Below are 22,789 nucleotides of genomic sequence, written 5' to 3' on the forward strand. Positions count from 1 at the left end.
ACTCCATCGGTTTGAGAAGGTAGGCGATGGAAACAATTGCTATTGTCAAATTGATTGAGTAATTTTATACCTGGATCTATACATATTGTTATTTTTGTCTTAACTTCTTCTACGATAACAAAAAAGATATGCTAAGAATGTACATCATTTCTTCTTGTTATGTTGTATTTATATTGCATGTTGGCCAATGTTGTCAAGATACTATTAAGTAACATATTGCTCAACTGAAAGCTGACAAAAATTTCATTTGTTTCCTCGTCTACTTTTTACTTAATGCTCTAATCTGCGTAAATGTTCATTTGTAGATTATCGACTTACTTCTTTAATTGATTGACACTATAACATGTGATATATAGTTGGAAAGAGAATTTGTATAGTTTCAGAAAATGCTATAAAATTTGGTAGACTTCATTTAAAATTTTGAATTATTTGGTGCGCCTAATACGTTTGATTTTCAATTGTTTTTGCTGTAACAGATAATGCAAAATTAAATGAGAACAACTTTTCTTCTGTAACTTTTTGACAGCAGCCGAGATACTCACTGTGACAGCTTAAAATCAAACAAACTGTATACGTTTTGTGGAGCAGTAAGACTATCTTTCGTGCGTTGATGATTGTTCACAATCTGCCCCAATACTTTGAGAATTAATGTACAATCCAAAAATCGAATAAAATGCAGGGTGTTGTTTGAGAATAATTTTTGACGGATGAACTTATTTTTATGTTATTGCAAATCCGGTTGATATTTTTAATACTGCTTAAGCCAAACAACTTTTGCAATATTTGATGGAAAATTAATTCTAGAGGGGGTACACCGCTTATGGAAGATGCGATAAGAGACGTATTTTGTTTGTCATCATATCTAAACGTTTCTGAACAATAAAAGTATTATCACAAATTAACTACCAGATAAAGTGATTAAAGATGACAATAAATATGCACATGTTTTTTAATCCATTTTACGGTGTTAGAAAGTTCAACGATGACGTAAATAAAACGGATAATTTCTCCAAACCGTTTTTCGTTTTTTTGCACGTTTGCGCCAGTTTCCAACAATAAGCTAAATTCTCTTTTCGTTCCAACATAATAAGGGTTAATTCTGTAACAGTATAACGGAAAAAAGGAAGGAACGCGAGATGAATATAAAACAGTGCTCGGTGGGAGATTTAGGCTTCGACAAAAGATGAAATAATAAGCGCTGGGGTAGTAATCGGTCGGGGGTCCATTTGATGTAAAATGCTATAAAAGTACGGTAAATAAATGCTCAATTTTAATTAAAGTGCGCCGCTTATTACAAATCATGCTACTAAGTGAACTATTAGGCGCTCCGAGAGCTCCACGGGTAAACAGTTTTAGCTAGATAATGGTTCTATTTGAAAAATGTTTTGATTCATATTTAAGGTGAGCTACTAAATTGTTGCACTTTTCAAATGCAATTCATGGTTGGTTAAAAAAAAGAACCACACGAAAATGTCCTTATGCCGTTATTAAAACTGTTTTTTTTTGTCATTAGAAATTGACTATCTCCAGATTTTCTGGGCTGGAAAAACCTGAGACATTTTCATTTATTACCTATTTGAAATGGGGAAAAATGATGATAGATAGATGATAGTGTGTTTATTGTTTTAAGTTTGAAAATGCAATTTAGCAGCATCAACATCTGATTTTGACATAAAAAATCCTTTGCTTACATACATTGTATAAACCTAATTACAGAAATTAATCAGCAAAAACATTGATGTAACACAACATAAACAGCAAAAGAGGAGGACAGTTAATAATTTTGGTTGTCACACTTTTTTTACACATGATTTATATAATGTAAACAGGATTTTGGAATATCCCTATAGCTGTAGCTATTATTTTTACGAAGTAACATTTATATAATGTCTGTAACCAAGGGTTCATTTTTATTTAGTTATACCCTCGGTTATACCTTAAAAAATTGTTCGATTTTTAAAATACACGTTTAAAAAATCCCAGTTTCTATAGAATTCAAAATAACAGAAACTGACCAAATTAACGAAGGTTTACAGTGTAGACCATACTTTCTGAAAGTTTTTATGAGCATTTTTCGTAATTTCTGATTTTTTTTTTTTTCATATGTGACGAACTTCGGTAGTAAATCCGCGCACAAATGGCATGAATAAATGAAATAAGCATTAGCGGAATAATGATTACAATTTGTACATCCAAAAATTATAATTTCTTTACTTAATTATATTAATTGGCAGCACATTTTTTTTATTTTTAAAAAATACGCTAAAAATAGATTAGATAGATAGATAGATTTAGATCTTAGCACATCTAAAAATTACACAGCCGAGAATTTTGGATGAAGTGTGCGAAATTGAGCTGCTTGATCAATTTCATGCAAATCCTACGACAACAATTCCAAAATTGGCTAAGGTTAGTTCATAATATTATGAAAAAGAATGTTTTTTCCGAGTTTTTTCCATACAACCTACAAGTTTTACAAGAATCGCGCGACGATGATCACGATCGGAGAATTTTGCGAATTAATGCCCCAAAGAATTTATGAAGATCCTGATTTTTCGAAAAACACCCGCTTTAGCTATGAATGCACTTTCTTTTTAATAATAATAATACCATTGGCTAATATGGGGGGGTATTAGTCAATGATAATACATAATGGAAACTTCTTTGAAGTCGTTTGGACAGATATTCTTATGGCAATAAAATTATTGGGACGATGTTCCTAGAAGGAAATGTAACTGGGAAATTATATCAGAATCTATATGGGAAAAGTGATAAATGGAATTTGCAGTTTCACCAAGATGGGGCTCCGCAACATTTGCGCTAGCTGTTAGACAGTGGCTCAATTGACAGTATCCTGTTCAATGGATTGGCAGAGGGAGTGGTCTCCCGAAGATATGAAGCCTCTTGATTTCTTTCTGTGGGCACATTTGAAAAGGGCAGTGTTAGTAACGTCACCTGATTAAATTCTAGAACTCAGACACAGGATAACCGATGAATATAGACAAATTACCTACAAGAGACACTTTTATCAATGTCCGTAAATAATTGCAACACAGACTGAATTATGGTCTGTGTAAATGTGAAAATTTTAATTTTTTTTAAAAATTAATAACAAGACCATTCAAATTTCATTATGTGGTTGTGGGTACATGTAAATAGAAACAGATATAGGTACTTACGTATATCTGTGATGTTACTCCCAAATAAAAGGATTAAACCTGGTTGGGCTGAGGTATGAGATTGTGATTGTGTTGCGATGTTGCGAATCTCTAAAGTGCAGTCTGTAAACGATGAGTAAGTCTGTTGTACTTATATTGTTTTGTGATTCATATATGTAAATAGAAACTCGGTGGGGTGTGCATATTATAATTTTAAAGTGGGGGTAGCTGGGAGTGCGAAGGTGAGTAACTTTCCCTAGCGCTTTTTTGCATTTTTTGATTTTTCAGTATTGTAATTGGTATATTTTAAATTGTCTTTCTTATCCACGTCTAAATCTTTCTCTTCAGTGATTTAATTATATCCAGTTGTGGTCTCGTTTGATTTTGTCACCTCACGATAGGAAGTACACTCGATAATTTTTAATAAGTTGATAAAAGCGCATTGAAATTGAGCCAAGGACCGAGTTATTTAATTAATGTAACCAGACGTTCCGATAGTCTGTTCTATTACTTCCCTTTCTTAATTTTTTTCAGGTGATACGTTACTACATTTTTTAATTTTCACTTGATTCCTCCATGTACGAGAGATGGCCTCTTTTGAGAGACTTCCGAAAAAAGCGTTGGGGTACAATAATATCATTTCAATTTGAAAATTGAAACTGCGTATAAGTACGAAAGTTTAACCTTGACTGTTATCTATATAAATATAAAAGACTGCACTCCAAAATCAGTCGGTTATTCGATTCGTCGCGAAACAGTTCAGTTGTAAGTAATAAGTGCGATCCTCTGGATTAAAGAAATCCAACCGGTGAGTTTATGTTAATTAAAAGATTGTCATTATGACCGTTTCGATTTAATATTACCAACTTTTCCGAAAAACCAGCAACTTGTAGTAACGCTTGAAATCCTTTTTCTGATTCCTCTGAATCATTTCATACGTTATAAATTAAAACCTGCCTCTTCCCTTAAATAAGCAAATTACTCATAGCATTAATATAGACTGATGAGTTTACTTTCAAGGTCCTTAAATCTGTTGAATGCATATTGTACGACTATTTTTCTGAAAAACAGGGGTATATGTCAAAAGTGGAAGGGTGGTTGGGAAGGGCTAAATATTTTTAAGTTCCAAATCTATTCTCGCCTACTGGAAAAGATCGACCAGTCGACATGACGCTTTTTCAATTTCCGTGACACGAATTTCTTGATAATGTGAAGGCAGGCCATACACGTCATCGGCCAGTTAGGTAAGAAAGTTTGACCTGCGCTGTTATCTACGGTTTGGCGATAACGACAATGTAGAAATCAGTTGTTTAGTCAACACGAAACGGTGTATATCTTTTAGTGCGGTGGGATTTGTTCCTATTTCTTTGATGAGGAACTGTACAAACAAAACTTTATCGTAAGTTTTGAATTGATCATAATTGAAACTTTGCATTAAATTAAATATGACTTAAAATCCAATCCCCGTAATTAATCCTGAATCCGTCATTCTGTTATCTTACGAGGGGGCAATTTTATGTAATACCTATTGCTAGATTATAAGGCAAAACAAATTTTTTTCTTCCACTATGTATCTTCAAGCATTTTGTATTTTCGAGCTTTGTGTAGCAGTGCGGCCTTATCGGAAAAATTCTGAAGTCTTCTCTGAAATGGCAGCAATCGCTGTTAATTTTAGTGCCCTTTTTCATGTATCCAATCAACAAAATTCCCTCGCAGTTTAAAGAAAAGCGTTGCCATGCCATGCTTTATTCACCCACTGCATCAGATCAAGTCAATTAATTGGATTTATCGCCTGTGATAATTTTTCCAAAAAAAATCGATATCTTCTTTGAAATTATCCAAATGGTCACGGCAAATTTCTTGCGTGACAACCTTCTTTTCTAGTGTGAGGAGCCTAGGCGGACATTACTTACAATTGGTAGGCCAGGAAACTATCATTGCTTTTCGTCATTGTTTTACAAATATATCTAAGATTTTGCGGATCTTTTTGGGAATTTGCTAAACAGGGTTACTGGAAACGGTCGATTAAATGGAAAATATACAGGATACAAAAAAAATATATACAATAATTTCGGAATTCTGCAATCTCTACTGGGAAGTAATAATTTTAATTAGACAGGGTTGGCCATAAAGGTGTGGCACACCAACCAAAATTGCATGTTTTAAATAGAACACCCTGTAATTATTCGATATATCATTTCTTCTTTCAATTTTAAGCAAGATATGTAAGACGCATAATGTAGGTACGTAAATTAAATTCAATTCCAGATTATTGAGTTTTGAATAATCTCTACGCTACGTTTTAAAATTTATTGAATGAAGAACGATAATGAAAGAAAGCCAAATTTCTTTTGAGATTCTGTGGTGCTGAAAAGAACCGAATGTGATGTTTCTTATTATTGTTGGGAATCATTAATATATTGTTTTTCATTACTTATAACGTTTATTTTCAAAACCCGATAACCTGGAAACAATTGAATGTGGGTGCATTATGCTTCTTACAGATGTTGCTTAAAATTGAGAGAATTAAAATATCGAATAATATACAGGGTGTTCTATTTTAAAAAATGCAATTTTGGTGTGCCTCGTCTTTATGACCAACCCTGTACAGTATAATTAAAATTATTACTACCTACTGGCCATTGAAGAACCCTAAAAGTATTGTATACTTAGTAGCCCAATCTTGGAACTGTTTGAAATTATGGATTCTACAGGCCACATTCTATAAGAAAAATTTTTTCCCGGCTCGATCTGAGACAATTTTTTTTTTTCGGGCCTCAAAAAAGGCAGTGTACAACCTTCTTTTTATCAAAAATCGACTGCACCAAAAGTTCTCTGGAAAACACTTTTTCTTATTAATTTTGGTGCGTAGAATCCAAAACAATTCGTACTTTTTCGATCAGACTTCTCAATCAAAAGTTACAGACTAAAAACCAGTTTCGAAAGAAAGTTCAAAGGGCTGTAACTTTTGAACTAAGTATAGTTGTTTTCAATACATTGTATATTTTCCCCAAAAATTGAGCGTTTCCAAACTTAATAGCTTTTATTTTCAAAACTAGATAACCCGGAAACGATTGAATTTTGGTACATTATACATAAAGAGTGTTCCATTTAAAAAATGAAATTTTGCCACACTTTATAATAATAATAATAATAATAATAATAATCTACTGTTATAGTTCCCATTATTCTTAGTGCTACTGGAGTTATACCAAAGACAATACACCACAATTTACAACTATTAGGTTTGGACAAAAACACATACAAACATTTACAAAAAGCAGTCATTATCAACACATGCCATATTGTTCGTAAATTTCTAAACATAACACAAGATACTACATACACAAATGATCCACAACGTATACATGTAAACAGCAGTACTCGCTCACAACACGGTACACAACATACTGTAATATCTCAACCTCTAACCCAAACAAACACACAAATACAACTTACCGAGCAAACAAGTACAACAAATGATACAACATATACTACATTCAGAGATTCACCTCTGAAGCAAACCACATTATCACGACCCATTAGTATTCAACCCAAACGCAAAAGCCTAAACAGCACTTTAGACTCACAACATGACACACAACATACTGTAATATTTCCAAACTTAACTCAACCAATCACACAAACACAACTTCCTGAACAAACAAACGCAATAAATACAAGTAACGCAACACGCACTACAAAGACGCCCTCACCCACACGGCCTAGCACAGCTAAAAAACACAATACTCTTTCTTCTCAGAAACACACCACGTTATCACAAATACAACCCACTCGTACTCAACCCAAACGCAACAACCTTAACAGCACTACAGGCTCACAAAATACTGTAATGTCTCCACCAATAACCCATGCAACAACAGAAATACAACTTCAAGAACAAAGAAACACCATAAATACAAGTAACGCAACATGCACTACAAAGACAGGTTCATCCAATAAAGTTACACGCCCTAGCACATTTAAAAAACACAAAACTCCTTCTTCACAGAAACACACCACATTTTCACAACCCACTCATATTCAACCGAAACGCAAAAACCTTAACAGAACTACAGGCTCACAACATACTAAAATATCTCCAGCAAAAACCCAAGCAACCTCTCAAATACAACCTCAAAAACAAAGAAACACCATAAATACAACTAACGCAACATGCACTACAAAGACAGGTCCACCCAATAAAATTACACGCCCTAGCACAGTTAAAAAACACATAACTCCTTCTTCACAGAAACACACCACATTTTCACAACCCACTCGTATTCAACCGCAACGGAAAAACCTTAACAGAACTACAGGCTCACAACATACTAAAATATCTCCACCAAAAACCCAAGCAACTTCACAAATACAACCTCAAGAACAAAGAAACATCATAAATACAACTAACGCAACATGCACTACAAAGACAGGTCCACCCAATAAAATTACACGCCCTAGCACAATTAAAAAACACATAACTCCTTCTTCACCGAAGCACACCACGTTATCACAACCCACTCGTATTCAACCCAAACGCAAAAACCTATACAGCACTACTAGCTCACAAAATACTGTAATATCTCCATCAATAACCCAAGCAACCTCACAAATACAACCTCAAGAACAAAGAAACAACATAAACACAAGTAACGCAACATGTACTACAAAGACAGGTCCATCCAATAAAGTTACACGCCCTAGCACAGTTAAAAAACACAATACTCCTTCTTCTCAGAAACAACCCACTCGTATACAACCGAAACGCAAAAACCTTAACAGCACCACAGGCTCACAAAATACTGCAATATCTCCACCAAAAACCCAAGAAACCTCACAAATACGACCTCAGGAACAAAGAAACACCATAAATACAATTAAAAAACACAAAACTCCTTCTTCACATAAACACACCACTTTATCACAACCCACTCGTATTCAACCCAAACGCAAAGCCAAAGAAACACTTACACAATAAACTCTATTTAATAAAATTACAGGAATTATTATAATGATATTTTTGTTTTGTTTTCTTCTTTCCTGATAGCGTTGACTATTGTGGCAGTAATAGCTATGTTGGTAAGTACGAATTACATTATCCCTAGATGTCCAATGTACGTGTGTGATATTATTATTATTATTATTATTTTTTTTTTAAGGACCCTACATAACTTCACCAGACACAGACACAGACACTAATCGTTACTTGATTTTAATCCGTGCGATTAGTTAACCAGGCTAGACCTGAGTTCTCACAAGAAACACCGACCATAATACTAATAATACTAATAATAATAATAATCTTTAATTCTAAAAATTGTAAATAACAATTACAGAAACGTCAAATCACAAACAAAACATGTATGGACATTAGGTTTTTATTACCTAGAGATATATAATCAACAAATTCATTTACTGAATAGAAAGAATTATTTTGTAATATTTGTTTCGTTCTATTTTTGAAAAGGGAGTGGTTCATTTCAGGCAGATTATTAAATAATACTGAACCGGTGTAAAACGGAGATTTTTTATAAAATGAATGTTGGTGTTTTGGAATCAAGATTTTATTTTTACCTCTGGTGTTGTGATCGTGAATTTGACTTATTTTGTTAAATTTGTGTCGGTTTTTATGAAGATAAATAAGTAATTTAAAGATATATATACAAGGCAGTGGCATTATATTATGATTTTTGAAAGTGTCCCGACATGTTTGAGCGTAATTAAGATTGTACATCAATCGTATTATACGTTTCTGTAATATAAATACTCTGTGAGTATGTGTACTTGCTCCCCAACATGTAATGTTATAGCTTAAATATGGATACACAACCGCGTAGGAAACAATCAACCTTGTATGATTAAAATTATTACTGCCTAGTAGACATTGAAACACCCCACTTTTTGCATAGAACTTTTTCCAAATCTTGTATATTTTCCCCGATAATCGACCGTTTCCAGACTTATCGGCGACCCTGTATACAAGGTGTGTAGGGACTATCTACTTACATTTGTTTCAGTATACATTTAATTTTAATGTGCCTATTACTTCGGCAAGAGGTGGGACTAGGGAGCATCAACAAAAAGTACTACAAACAACTACTGGTGTTTTATTTAAATAACAATATATTAAATGGTGCGAAATGCGACCCAATTCTTCATCGTCGAAATTGATGGTTTTTCTTTTATGTTTTTGTTTCATCTCATGATTACGACGTACCACAAAATACCAAACCCCAATCTCGTTTATGGACCGGTGATTTATGGCGTTCTTAGATGGAACGTAAAAGTCTAAGTAAATTGAAAAATGTTCAATATCATCAATACACATCGAGAGCATTGTTTAATTGAATTTTTCCGGAATGAGATTTAACGCCAAAGTATAACGCACGGATGAATAACGGTGATTGTACGTGAGTAGCTCGGAATATGCGAAAACTGAAATAAAATGGCATTCAATTCGTAGCGCAATATGCGAATAAATTTATCGGCATGTTAAACAACGTTGTTCTAGTCAAACATAACACAGTTATTGATCTCCGATATTATTATTACAAGCGTGAAATGATTACTGTACGCCCCATATTCCTTACGTTTCAATGGGCAATTGCAGCTTTTGTAGTTTGTACCAGGTTATTTTTTTGAAAGCTCTCTCGCTCTCGCACATCGACGAGTTTTTGACCCTCGCTGAAGTACACACTCGTTACTGACGTGATGCTAAATTAACCACTTTACAGGCGAGACAAGCCGAATGTGGAGAAATGCAATTATCTACGCGCGTTTCCCGTATATGAGTTTCATGGTGAGAAAAATTGATTAAAACTGTTTTTAATTCTTAAATTAAGTTTCATAATTGTAATACAACGGCCATCCACGTACGTAAAGTTAATCATTTCCCTACTGACTGTGGGTAATTTTTTTGTACCACCTTTACTTTGATTTTAGATTTAGTTACCTAGTGTCCCTTTCACTTTTTGACACCAGATAAGGACGTCAAAAGAGAGAAGGAATATCAAAGAATACAATTCCGCAGGGGAGCGATTCTTTTTAACGACTTTAACTTCACACTTCGTTTGATCTAAGAAATAAAATTGCATAAGGAATGATTGCGCCAAACTGCATGGGCGTATTGTAAAAATTGTTGAAAAATACTCAAAAGTTGTATTGTTATGTAGACAAATGCCGATACCGCAACCCCAACATGTTTTTTGCCATACAGGGTGTGTTTTAATTGATTTTGGTTTTTAAAGTGGAACACCCTATATATTTTTGTATTTTTTCATATTCCTCGATGTATATTTGAAACACTCAAACCTCAAACCCAAAAACCCTGTATATTTGTCAGCATGAAGGAATCATTCTTTAAAATGGCAATGGAAACGTGGATTTGCTTAAAAGTGCAGATTAAGTCAACAAATTTAATAAATAAACAGTAAATCGTAAATCCGGTAAAGGACTTAATTGAGTAATAAACTGTATCACTGAGCTGCTGTGTGGGAATTGCCACTTGTAACTCGGGGCACACACATGATACAACAAATAAGAAAGATATGAAGCTATGCGGTCTCTATTCCCTTCGGTTTTGCGCATGACGTCACGCGGTAACAATTCACTTTATCCCCATACATTTAGATGAGAAATAAGGCACAACAATGAAAATTGTACTAATTTTCTATTTTATAATACAAGGGAGGGTTCAAATAAAACACAGGACTTCCAAGGACTTCAAATGTGCCCAGTCTGATTACGCAACCAATGATTGATTGATACTGATTTGTTGACACATAATCTTTTCAAAAATTTTAAATGTGCCCAGTGTGATTACGCAAATAACTTCAAATGTATTTTTTAAAAACCATATGTTGTCACACAGTCTTTTCCAGGATTTTAAATGTGCCCAATGTGATTACGAAACCTACAAGAAATGCATTTATAAGGCATGTGTTAAAGCAAGATCCTTCCAAGCTTTTAAAATGTGGTTACAGTGTGATTACGCAACCAATAACAAGTACCACTTTAAAATATATCTGATAAGACATAAATACATTTTACCTATTACATTAAGCTAGGGAGTTGTTGGAAACATCTCGCACACACATAATTTTCTTTCATTATAACAGTAGACTACATTTAAATAAATTAGCCAGGGAAAGTTTTAAAGTGTGTTTTAATCTGTATTAAAAATACACTCATTTTTATACTGGCTCTATAGCCATGATGCAACAGACAACTGTAATTCAATAACTTTATCTCATAATAGATTAAAGCAAACCTTCTAAAACACAGTAAAATAAACAAAACACAGCACCATATGAGAACCGCGTGAGGTCAGAATGAAATTTAATATGGCGTCCTCGATGGCGTCTAACCAGCGCAATATCATATCTTTGAAACTGATTGTATTATGAGTCACACAGTGATACAGTGTAAAACAGGAAAATACGCATATTAAGATAACATTATAGATAGTATCACAAAAAATTAGTGATACATTTTTAGACATTTGGAATAGTAAAAGGTGAAGCCGTTAGTTAGTTCAATCTTTTTGTTCGAATTTGTTATAGTCGCATCAATGAATACATTTCTATTTCTCCATCTTTTTTTCTTAACATTTTCTCTTCTACTTTTGGTATTTTCTTAACCCCTTCTCCTCTATCTCTCCTTTTCGTTCTTTCTCTATCATTATTTTATATCGGTTTCTCTCTTCTGTACAGTCTCTGTCCCACCACTCCTTTTTATTATCTCTCTCTAGTTCCAGTTTCCACATTTTTAATACTTCTCTTTATATTTTCCACTCCTCCTCTGTACTCCCTTCTATTTCTCATTCTTGTTCCTCTATTATTTTTCTATACGACTGTACCATGTCTCTTGTCCATAAATCCCTTCGTATTTGTCTTCCTTTTCATCGGTTGATGTTTCGATTCTACCTCTATTCCTACCTTAAACTCTTCTATTTCTTCCAGTATTTTTAGCGCATTTTTGAAAAAAATACGCTATTATATTCGTTATTGCTGGCAGGCCGGCTGTCCGCGTTAGATCTCCACAACTACAATAGCTAGAGACCTCAAATTTTCACTAAAAGCTTCCTGCTATAGTGTAGATGTGCAGGCACGGGTCTATTTTGAGTTAGATTACTTGTGAGATCGATAATTGAAGGACATAATTTCGATATGGGTTTCGGAGGTGCTATAATTTTACCGTTAGATAGCGCTACCAGTATAAAAACTTATTATTTACTTTGTGATTTGTTTTACAAAATGAAGACGTACCGTGAATTGAAATTAAATAAAATTAATTATTTAACGCAGCCAAAATTACTCGTGAGATCGATAATTTTAAACTTCGCTAATAAAATACTGACCTGCATTACCAAAAATGCGCTTTAATCATGCATATGCTGATTTACAACTTGTTTCATTTACTATTGTGTACTCTTCCTCAGAAATGTGTATTGCCCGTCCCTATCTCGTTCCATGTTTCCGTTTAAAAGTCTACATTCATTCAGTAACCCTCCTCTCTCTTTGTTGCACTGTTTATCTCTTGATTTTATTTTCTGTCTCGTGTTTCTCTTCCCATCTCAGTCCATTTTCACTTATAACCCCCCCCCCTCCATTAACCCCCTCCTCCCATTCATCTGCTGTCTAATGTCTAATGCTCATTAAAATAGTCTTGGAAATTAGAAATGTTTTGCTAATTTAACCGACCTCGCCACTCTTCTAGTTCTGGAGATAGTGGACAAAATAAAATGAACACACTGTATACGGCTTTATTTTTTTTAGCAATACTTTTCAAATTTAGTACTAGTTTTTCTTAAATGAACGTAGTGGAACGAGTAAATATTTGATATAGTTAGTGGCCAAACACCCATAATTTCGATTTGTTCGTTTCCATTAAACCGCTAAAGTATCAGTATCAGCTTCGAGCAATGGCATCATATTTTGGCAGGTAAATGAAGACCTGCAAAGCTGTCTTTTAGTAGCGCTAGTTTGTCACCACGTGTTGGTTGGTATGACACGACCTCTGGGAGGTCTCCGTGGGGGTTTTAACTTTAAAATGAAACTTTGAGTCCTTTAAAAACAGAACTCGCACAGCAGCCGAGATTGTTATCAATTTAACCTCCTGCAAATTTGATTTTATGAAAGAGCGACATCAAATCGTAATCGTCCAATTACGACTTAATCGACGCGGACATCAAACTCTGAAGGGGGTTGTAATTTTTTATCGTGGTAAACCTATTAATAAATTTATGCGTTAATGTAATAAAGCGACTTGTATGTTATACAAAGTGATTAATCACCGTTGCCTAAATTGGGGACGCTCCTCGGCTCCCCCCGTATATGCATTTTATAAACCGGTAATTGATTGCCAATTACAAAATTTTCAAATCCTCAAGTAGTGAATTTCCAAAGATATTTAATAATAACAGTTGTTTCAATAATTCATTTCCGTCGGTCGTATAAAAAGTAAGGTTGAATTTCAGGGGGTTTAAAGGCACCTGGCCTCATGTTTCTCTCTACCCTTGTTGATGCGACGTCCCAAGACGAAAGGGTGAAGGACGAGGAATTGTTATAATAGCTGTAAAGGCATCCCTTTTTGTAATCTCGCAAACCCGAAACTGTCGCGTTCCCTTTGCTTGTTTATCTTGACGGACATCGGGTTGTTATCAGAAAACGGTTGTATCTTGTTGACAACTTTTTCTCCCGTGATATTTTCAATCTCGTTCACATGAGTATACTTACTAATTTTTTTCTTTTGTTTCAGGTAAATTGCACAATATGCCCGATTGTACTGATTATGTTGGAGCAACCGATGACGACTGGATGCGAGAACCTATTCAGTTCCGTCATGATTTTTTAGCCTTTCATTCACAATATTCATGTGATTTATGAGATTGTGGTAAGATTTTACTTATTCATTAAACGCGGCGAACGTCGATTGCGAATTAAAGGTTCTTAAGATATGGAAGCGTCGCGCTGACCGACTTCTACCTACCTCCCGCTGTTATTGTTAATTCGAGCGTATTTGTAAATTTATTAGCTATGCACACCGATAAAGCCAGAATTCAATTTACGTTTTAATTGGTCACCATTTGTGGGGAGCTTCGACCTAGATTTGTCTTACCGTTTCTCTATTTCAAAATTTTCATGGAGTAGTAGAAACAGTCACGTGTACAACTCCCTTAAATTAAACTTCGTTCCTAATTTGTGGCTAACATTTGATTGTTACTGTATATTGTTTAAAAAATTGAATTTTTCTACGATTCCCTTAGAAAATGGTAGGATTGTTCAAAGTCACCAAGAAAAAACATGTTGCGTTTATTATTAACAAATGCCGCCGTAAGCAAACCGCACACGTACCTTTTGCTTTCTTATAAGGCTTCGCCCATTAGAAAACTCACACGTGCATTTTGCTTTCTACTTATTAATGTAACTTAAATAGAGGAGGCGTCTGTCAAATAATTTCAGAATGACATTTAAAGGGTGAATTAGATTTTGCAAAATGTGAACTGTTCTTTTATGGGAGCCGTATGAAAAATACTGTAGCGACCTTTCACACTTACGAATCATTGCGTAAAGGTGAAAACCTACGCTTCTTGTTACTTTCCTATTCATTTTATTCTCTCCAGCTTAGTGGTGTAATGGAGCTCCAACACAGGTGGATTAAGGTCTAAGATACGCATTCATGCAGACAATAATCACGTATCTCAGTGTCGGACCGAGTCAATTTTTTGTGTGAATATAAAGGGTAACGCATTGAAAACGAAACAGAGCTATAGATTTTCCAGTATGTAGTTGAAAGGGAATTTTAGAAAAAACGCTCGGACACTTAATTGTCAGGTTCGAGGCTTACAAAGAAATTTCCTTATTTCTCCATCAACAATTGTCGGTTTAAAAAAACAAATTTGCTTTTGACCGGTATACATATTATTTAGCTGGCCTAGGTTTTTTGAGATTGTTGAAAGAGAAAAGTTGGCTATGCCAAACAGTGAAATTGCCTTGTGTTTTAATTTCATTACAGCACCTCATAAAAACGCCAAGAACGATGAGAATCTCATTTCATACATTCATACAGTCAGTTTTTAAGAACCTTTTAAGTTACTAATACTTCGAAAAGTAAGCCAGACATTGATTGATCGGTCACAAATTTAATTTCTAAACAATCGGTGTAATAAAAAGGTTATGCTTCCATTAAAAAAAATTGCACTCCATTGTTTCTGTAACTATCCCTTTTCACATTAAATTTGATCGTGTATAATGAAGACATGATAAAAACCTCTTTTCAGGATCATAAGCGCCAACGTTTTAAAAACATGTCAACATTTTTATGATGTAACGATAGTTTTAAAAGTCATGGTATGTGTGTCCAAGAAAAGAATACCTAGGTATGGGCCAAATTTCCTGGAAAATGAAAAATTTCTTCGATAGGTTTTCTCGCACGATTAGGGCGTTGTACGCTGGTGCACCATCCTGTTGAAATCAAGAAATCCACAGTTTCCAACTTTTGGTTTTTTTTGCGTGCCATATACCGATATATTCGTAATAAAAAATGCTACTCAATAGGTACAGTATGTACATTTTTTACGGGCCATATAGTCTTTTCCCTAATTTCACCATCTTCGTATCTATGGTTTCCGAGATCCTCATGATAGACATCCTTCTCTTGGTCAAAAAGTGTGTATTAGTGTATTTTTTAACAATAGATGGGGGGGGGGGGGGGCTAGGAAGAGCATGTCTAGCTAAATCGCATTATAAATAAAAATCCTAAATATATCCTCACATTAAGGTGAACAGTTTTTACTAGCGTATTTCAATTTTTATTGATTTCATGTTTGGAATGCATTACAACGCAAGTCACTTTGCTTGTCTATTAACTTACCAATCCCCAACATCGAACGTTGTTAAATCTAATGCCACATAATAAAGTACTTATTTATTGCTATTAATTGTTGTTATCATTTGTTTAATAACCTACAAACTAATTATTTTAGCGATAAATTGTGATAAATGGATACGATTGGTGTTGCCAGCTACTCACAAAAACAAATTCCCCTACATAATGTTAGTAGCGTTACCAATTAATTATCAATGATTAATTCTAAACTTGCAATTTTTTAAGCAATTAATATAGAAAGCGGTTTTGCATTCAAAACTATGACAAAAAATTAATTTTAGGCACTTACTTTTGTGAGTTGGTGGCATCCCCAACGATTTAGATTTAATTACCAAATTTCAAAGGAATAATTCATTCCAAACTTGAAATTTAGTAAGCAAGTAACGTCATAGCGACAAAAAATTAACAAGCTAGGACGCCCAACTTGCAAGTAAGCAATTAATATACAGTGATATTTATTAAAAAGTAGACATAGGGGTTTACGTATATTGTTTTACCTTAGTCTACTTTTAGAAGACAAAATCTCTTCTGAAGGGCGCTTAATTTTATGCATCCAAAATAACTTTTATAAACAAATAAACATCTGGTTGTCATATTAATTAGTTAAAATATTCTTGGTTTGGCTTTGGCCTAACAGAAAATAAATCCCTTACGCTCTTTAAACTGTTACCGGCACTATACCAATTGACTTTTTCTTCAACTGAATAGATCGCACATGAACGAAAATAAAAATACCGAATTCAAAGCAACAGTATTCAAATTAATTAATGTGACAGCCAGATCTTTATTTGTTTAAAGAAATTATATTAGTTGCATAAAATTAGGCGCCCTTCAGAAAAGATTTTGTCATTTTAAAGTAGACATAGGGAAAAACAATACACATAAATTGCTATATCTACTTCTGAATAAATAGCACTGTAGAATGTGTTTTAGGATAATAAATAAATAAATAAATAAATGATTATCGAATTTATGAATTCTGGTGAAAATTGTATAATAATTATGTATAAAACTAAACTAAAAAAAAGTGACAAGGGTGCAGAATATTTTCGGGAATTTTTGGAATGAGCCTTTAGTGCTAAAGGTTTTAAGGGCGAACGTCTCACCGGGGGTTTATGGAATACCCCCTAATATACGACAGTCAATTCTAGGTAAATCAAGATTTACTCTTTATTTTTCCTGTGGGGTTTTCTATACCTCCCAGACCCCCCGGTTCTACCTTTATCCGCGGCGCGGAGGAGGGGGGTATATACCCCTCAGTATACGAAGGTCTTATGTCAGTTGTAGGTAAATGAAGATACTCTTTATTTTTTTGGGAGTATTCTGGCCCCCCCGGTTCTACATTCTCTCCCAAAATGTTCAGTACCCTTAGCTTACACAATAGTTTTTGGAATGTGCCTTTAGATTGAGGTTTTTGAGGGGTACAGAATACCATCCAGTATACGAACGTCTTATGTCAATTGTGGGTAAATGAAGATTAATTTTATATTTTTTTCTGGGGGTATTCCATACCCCTAGGACTCCCCGTTTCAAAATCGAAATGACATTTTGAGCGTAACGAAACGTTTTGACTGTTTTCCGTCTGTCTGTTCACAATTGCACGGATACTGCCAACAATCAAAATACAATCAATTTAATATTCTGACCTCTACCCAGACCTACTTTGGAGTATTCTTTTAATTTTCTGTAATGAAGCAATTAATAAACCTTCGTTGCAGATTAAACTTCGTTTGATTAATGCCGATAAATAACTTGACATTTAAAATCAATCACCGTAAAAGTAAGAACCTATAAATAAACTGGAATACGATTTACATAATAGCGATCCGCAAATTGTATTGTCAAAACAGACAACACTTTCTTATTTGTGTAATAATTGTCACTTTAGCTTATGTAATTTTAATGTATCGTTAACCCATTATTTATGGGTTTTTTTTCTTATAGTTTACAACTTGCACGTGTCTTCGTGCACCGAAGGAACAAGAGCAAAAAGGCTTTTCAATGCACTTATTCTTATCGTGTGGTTTACGTTACTCTCTCAATACACTCTTTATGCTTCTTATCTACATCTTAAAGCTTTACTTCCTACTTATGAACATCATTAATCATGTCTCACAAAATATCCTTCCATTTTATGTAAATTTTGGGGTTCGGGCAGTTTTTCTTAACATTTGTCAAATTTATTTCCATTCCTTCCTGCATGTTGGGTTTTATTTTTTTTTAAGTGAAAGTGTCTGATGGTTATCATTTGAAGTCCGTCTCAGCAGTCACTCATTCACTCTTTATTCCGAAAGATTATGACCACATTCGATAAAAATTTGTTCGCAAAACCTGAACTAATTTCTCCACAGCTTTGAGACGTGGGAGAAAGTGTGCCTGTTTAATTTTACTACAAACATTTGAAGATACCCGAAATGCTAAACTACCATCGTTATAAATTGGGCCAACTACCGATTATAATTCATAATTTTGAAACAAAAATCTAAAATTGCAAAAACACGTTTAATTTACCCAACAAACACAACTGGAAACAGGATTTCAGTCTCATGGTTGTTTTCGTCTCTCCAAATTTCGACGATAAAGGGAAGTTGGTAGCGACGCGTGCCAAAAATAAACTTGTTTAAAAATAGTTGAAGGGTTTTCGCATGTATCCACCCGAAAGGGTCTTTACCCTAAGCGCGGCTTAAAATTTTGCAGACGCGGTTATTGTGAATCTATACTTTTCGCCTCCAATTATAGATCCCGTTTTATCTGAAACGACGTGAAAAACATTGTTCTATCTACACGTATAATTCGTGATAAGTTTCCACATAGAACATTTATGTGATAAGATAGTGTCGTTACCAGCTTGAGGCGAGTTGTGCTTGTGCCTAAATTCGGTTGCGTAAATTTTCACTTCCGCTGTTTACGCAAAGTTTGTTTGCGGTGTGTTGCGTGCGTCAAAAATCTAAGTACTTCTCGTCAAGTGTGTGATTAGTAGGCAATTTTCCACCTCCTGCACATCGGGATCATTTGTTTTGCACCGGCCTGTTCTTGAAGGTATAGTTTTTTAATTACGTCACTTTTACCCTTGTTGCCAATATTTATTTTTCTTTTCATATCAAGATAACAAAGTAGATAAAATGTTCAAACATTATCTGTACGGTTTGTTGTAATAATAAAAATGTCAAGCACTTACGTCATTGCTGTTAGTTCAATAACAAATAGAGTGAATTATTAATGTTCTCATTTGCAAATTTCCTACCTTTTTTGCGTAAGTGATTCGTAAGAACAACGCCAATGCGCACAATTAATTACCTTAGATTGTTTCCAGGAAACCGGAAATTGCAAATTGTCGGAAGTGTCCGATGGTCATCTGCGGTTGGGCTCGAGTTCATGTCTTTCGCATCGAGCAGCAAAATTTCCATTTTTTAATAAAACGATTCATTATATTGCATGGCTGACTGCACTTAAACCGCTAAATTTCAAATTTTCCTCATGTTACGTTTGATAAACGTGTTTGGTCGGAGTTGATACTTCTTTGAGCTGCATAAAAAATTTATTTACACAAGTCAACTTGTGGTCGCTTTCAATCTGATAACGGCGTAGACCTGCACGGCCTTGCAGTATCAATGCTCGTTGTAGATTACCTTAGGAAACAAAACCTAAATTTCAATTAACTTGCCATAGTCTTACAAATGACGAGAGCTTTTGGACGCAACAAAAATATCTATCTTGACAGGAACAGCTGCAAACGGCGAATTAATTGCATTGTTTCTTTACGGTAACGGTGGCTGAAACACTACTCTAAAAATTTAATCAAATTTCTTTATTGTCATCTTCAATTTCTAGAACCAACATAATTACTTTCGGCACGCCACTTTTCGTCACGAAGCGCCTAACTTATAACGCTTCTAGATACCGAGTGAACAAAAAAGTATGTAAACTTGCAGACGGGAAACAGGTGCTTCGTTACATTGGCAACAATGGTTTTCGTTGCACCGTCAACCTCTACACACTTATTCCACCGTGTCTGCAATGAACAGATACCTTAGAAAACGTCTTCGGGTATCTCTTTAATCAACAGAACTTCCTCACAATCTCAGAAAACCGTTGCCATCAATTTTCACGCTGAACACTACCTACGTTTTGGTATCAGAATTTCTATAACACACCAGATGTAAAAGCGACAGGCTACAACTTTCTTATTTCTTACGGGCTCCATATTCGATTTTTAAGGAATGAGATGGAGGACAAAAAATGTCAAAATCAAATGTTTCACATTCAGTTGTCCACAAAACATCCACGGGTAACTAGATCTTGCTGAATCAACATGGCTATGGTTGGGTTACATTCAAATGAACTTCTTTTTTTGTCCTCTATCTCATGCGTACAAATCCAATATGGTTTCCATAAGTGATATGAAAGTAAGTAGCAGCTTGTACCTTCTACACCTCGTTCTACATCTAGCGTGATATGGAAATTCTGATTAACAGATTCAGATTCTCCGAAGAAAAGTTTCCATAAAAGGCGCTAACCAGAACCGTCCATTTCCGACCGTTTAACCTAGGGAAACTGAGAATGAAATTTTACATTTTGAGTTTTTCGGCGATATCTCAGTTATTTTCAATGATTTTTCAAATGATTTTTTGTTAGTCACAAAAAGTTTTTGTATTATAAAATTCCATTGCATCACAGATTTATTGAAAAAGATGGGTGTTTTATTTTTCCAATTTTCCGTCTTTATTATGCAAAAAATTGAAAAGTAATACGGTTGATTGATGTAAAAAATTTTTTCTACAAAAAACTTAATACATTTTTGCTCTAAAATAATTTGGGGAGCCAATAATCGCATGTTATGAATTTTATATTGAAATCCCTATGATGCGTTACGCAAGTCACCACCCTGTATAGATCTGCATTGTCAATATTTAAATTTAAATACATTTTTAGTAAAACGGGATCAACACGTAGTCAGAGAATGTATTAATATCAGCAGATCCGCAGAACGGAGCTATAATCATTAAATGAATATCAAACAAAGGTAGTACTAGTATTACAAATAGATTTATATTGTATCGAAAACCAGTATACAATCAAACATTATTGTCGAAGTCATGGAAAATAAAAAATACCTTATGAAATACAGGTCGCAAGGGCCTTGTTGAGCTCAAGAAGAGCGCTTTCTGCCAATCTGTAACAGACAACAACACAAACAAACAAATAAAAGGGTTAGTGAATAGGGCGGCACATAAAATATTGCGTAAGCAATTCTAACGTTTGACACTGAGCCAAATCGGATACTAAACCGTAACTAATACTCATTAAGAATCAATAATTCAACTAATGTTAACTAACCAAAAGAAAAATTTTGACTCGACCACGGATTACTTTAACTTCAAGAAAATTTACGGTGCACAAATAACTAAATTTTTATTCAACAGCAATTAGAGCGAAAGATAGTATTAGTTGCAACTATTATCCTGTTCACCCAAAAATTTGATTGAAAAAATGTGTATTTTGATGTATCGTGCATTGGCTCTTACACATACTCATCTGTTACATTTATTAGATTGATTGAAAAGAAACTGTGAAAGGGAAATTAATGAGCGTCAAAATCTGCATCATTTTCCCCATTTAAGTCACTTTGGATCTTTTACGGTTTACGAAATCCCCAAAGTGTAAATGAAAAACAATCACCCGGCAAAGAGGGGAGACACCCAAAAAGGTTTCAGTATATTTTTTCCTATTAGAGTTTCGGTAGGATGCCACTTCTTACTTACATGTTGTTATTGTAAAATGTTAATGATCTTGATAAGAAATACAAATAGCATAATCGTAATGTTTACTTAAACGTATTGCTAATTTATTTCCTTGCCAAGGCACGAGCAGATCTAAAGAAAAACATCGTCTTTTGTTTCCAAAATGCGTCTTTTGTGGTATCAATGAGTATCGCGTTTAGGGCTTTGCTTTGATGTATTGCAATTGGAAATTTGTGAATGAGAGATATCCCCCCTCTATTGAAACGCCTTAAGTATTTTTTGATATCTCAGCTAGGGAAAAAGATACGGTCCAGTGTAACTTTTTAAAATTCCACTCTGTATATTATGATTGTATGAAGTTGCGTCTACCCGTGGCTACGTTTCAATCGCCCATGGAATTTGCCAAAAGATTGAAATAGCACAAATTTTAGTCGCTTTTGTGATGTTGAGATCTCGTTCCCCACTGAGGCGGAAGGAAAAACTGCGGAGGCATAAGCCGCAAAGCCTTCTTTCCCCATTCAATTCAGGTTGTCAGTTGCTTCGGTTTTGGAGGGAAATTTTCAGATTTATAAATTTTCGTAATTGTCATTTGTCAAATGTTATGTATGCTTAATTTTCGAAATAGAAATGCGTGCTTATTGTTCAATCCGATTAATTAATTTGCTGCTAATGTCGAAGCCTCGAAGCTAAAATTATGAAGGCACTTTCAACATGTAAATGAGCACAGAAATTGTATTTCACCACCGTTGAATTTGACGAATGGGACAAGCTAGTGTAAATTCAAATTTAGGAAAAAATTGGCGACGAGAACGTAACGAAAGGATCAAGCTACGGCCTTTAGATACCTGGAGGAATCCAAAATTTACTGAATCTCGGCTTGTGTCTTTCTTTAAGGAAGTTCTTCGGCGGTTCTTTTGGATGTTCATTAATAATAATAATAATAATAATAATAGTTTTATTTAGTTAACCCTCACACAAAACAATAATAAAATTAAAAAC

At 34.4% G+C, this 22,789-nt stretch overlaps 1 protein-coding gene across 4 annotated transcripts in view; it reads left to right on the plus strand.

Moving 5' to 3' along the window:
* Positions 1–22,789, plus strand: part of LOC116168193 (AF4/FMR2 family member 1) — a 204,294-nt gene that overhangs the window by 92,934 nt on the left and 88,571 nt on the right. The window contains exon 2 of one of the 4 annotated variants that reach the window (XM_031483879.1): positions 13,920–14,054. The exons of the other annotated variants lie outside the window; for them this stretch is intronic. Coding sequence (XP_031339739.1) covers positions 14,044–14,054 — 11 coding nt within the window. The 5' untranslated portion in view covers positions 13,920–14,043. The remainder of the gene's footprint in view (positions 1–13,919; positions 14,055–22,789) is intronic. 4 annotated transcript variants of the gene reach the window in all.

This window comes from Photinus pyralis, unplaced genomic scaffold (genome assembly GCF_008802855.1).
Source record: "Photinus pyralis isolate 1611_PpyrPB1 unplaced genomic scaffold, Ppyr1.3 Ppyr1.4_LG4, whole genome shotgun sequence".
Classification (NCBI taxonomy): Eukaryota; Metazoa; Arthropoda; class Insecta; order Coleoptera; family Lampyridae; genus Photinus; species Photinus pyralis.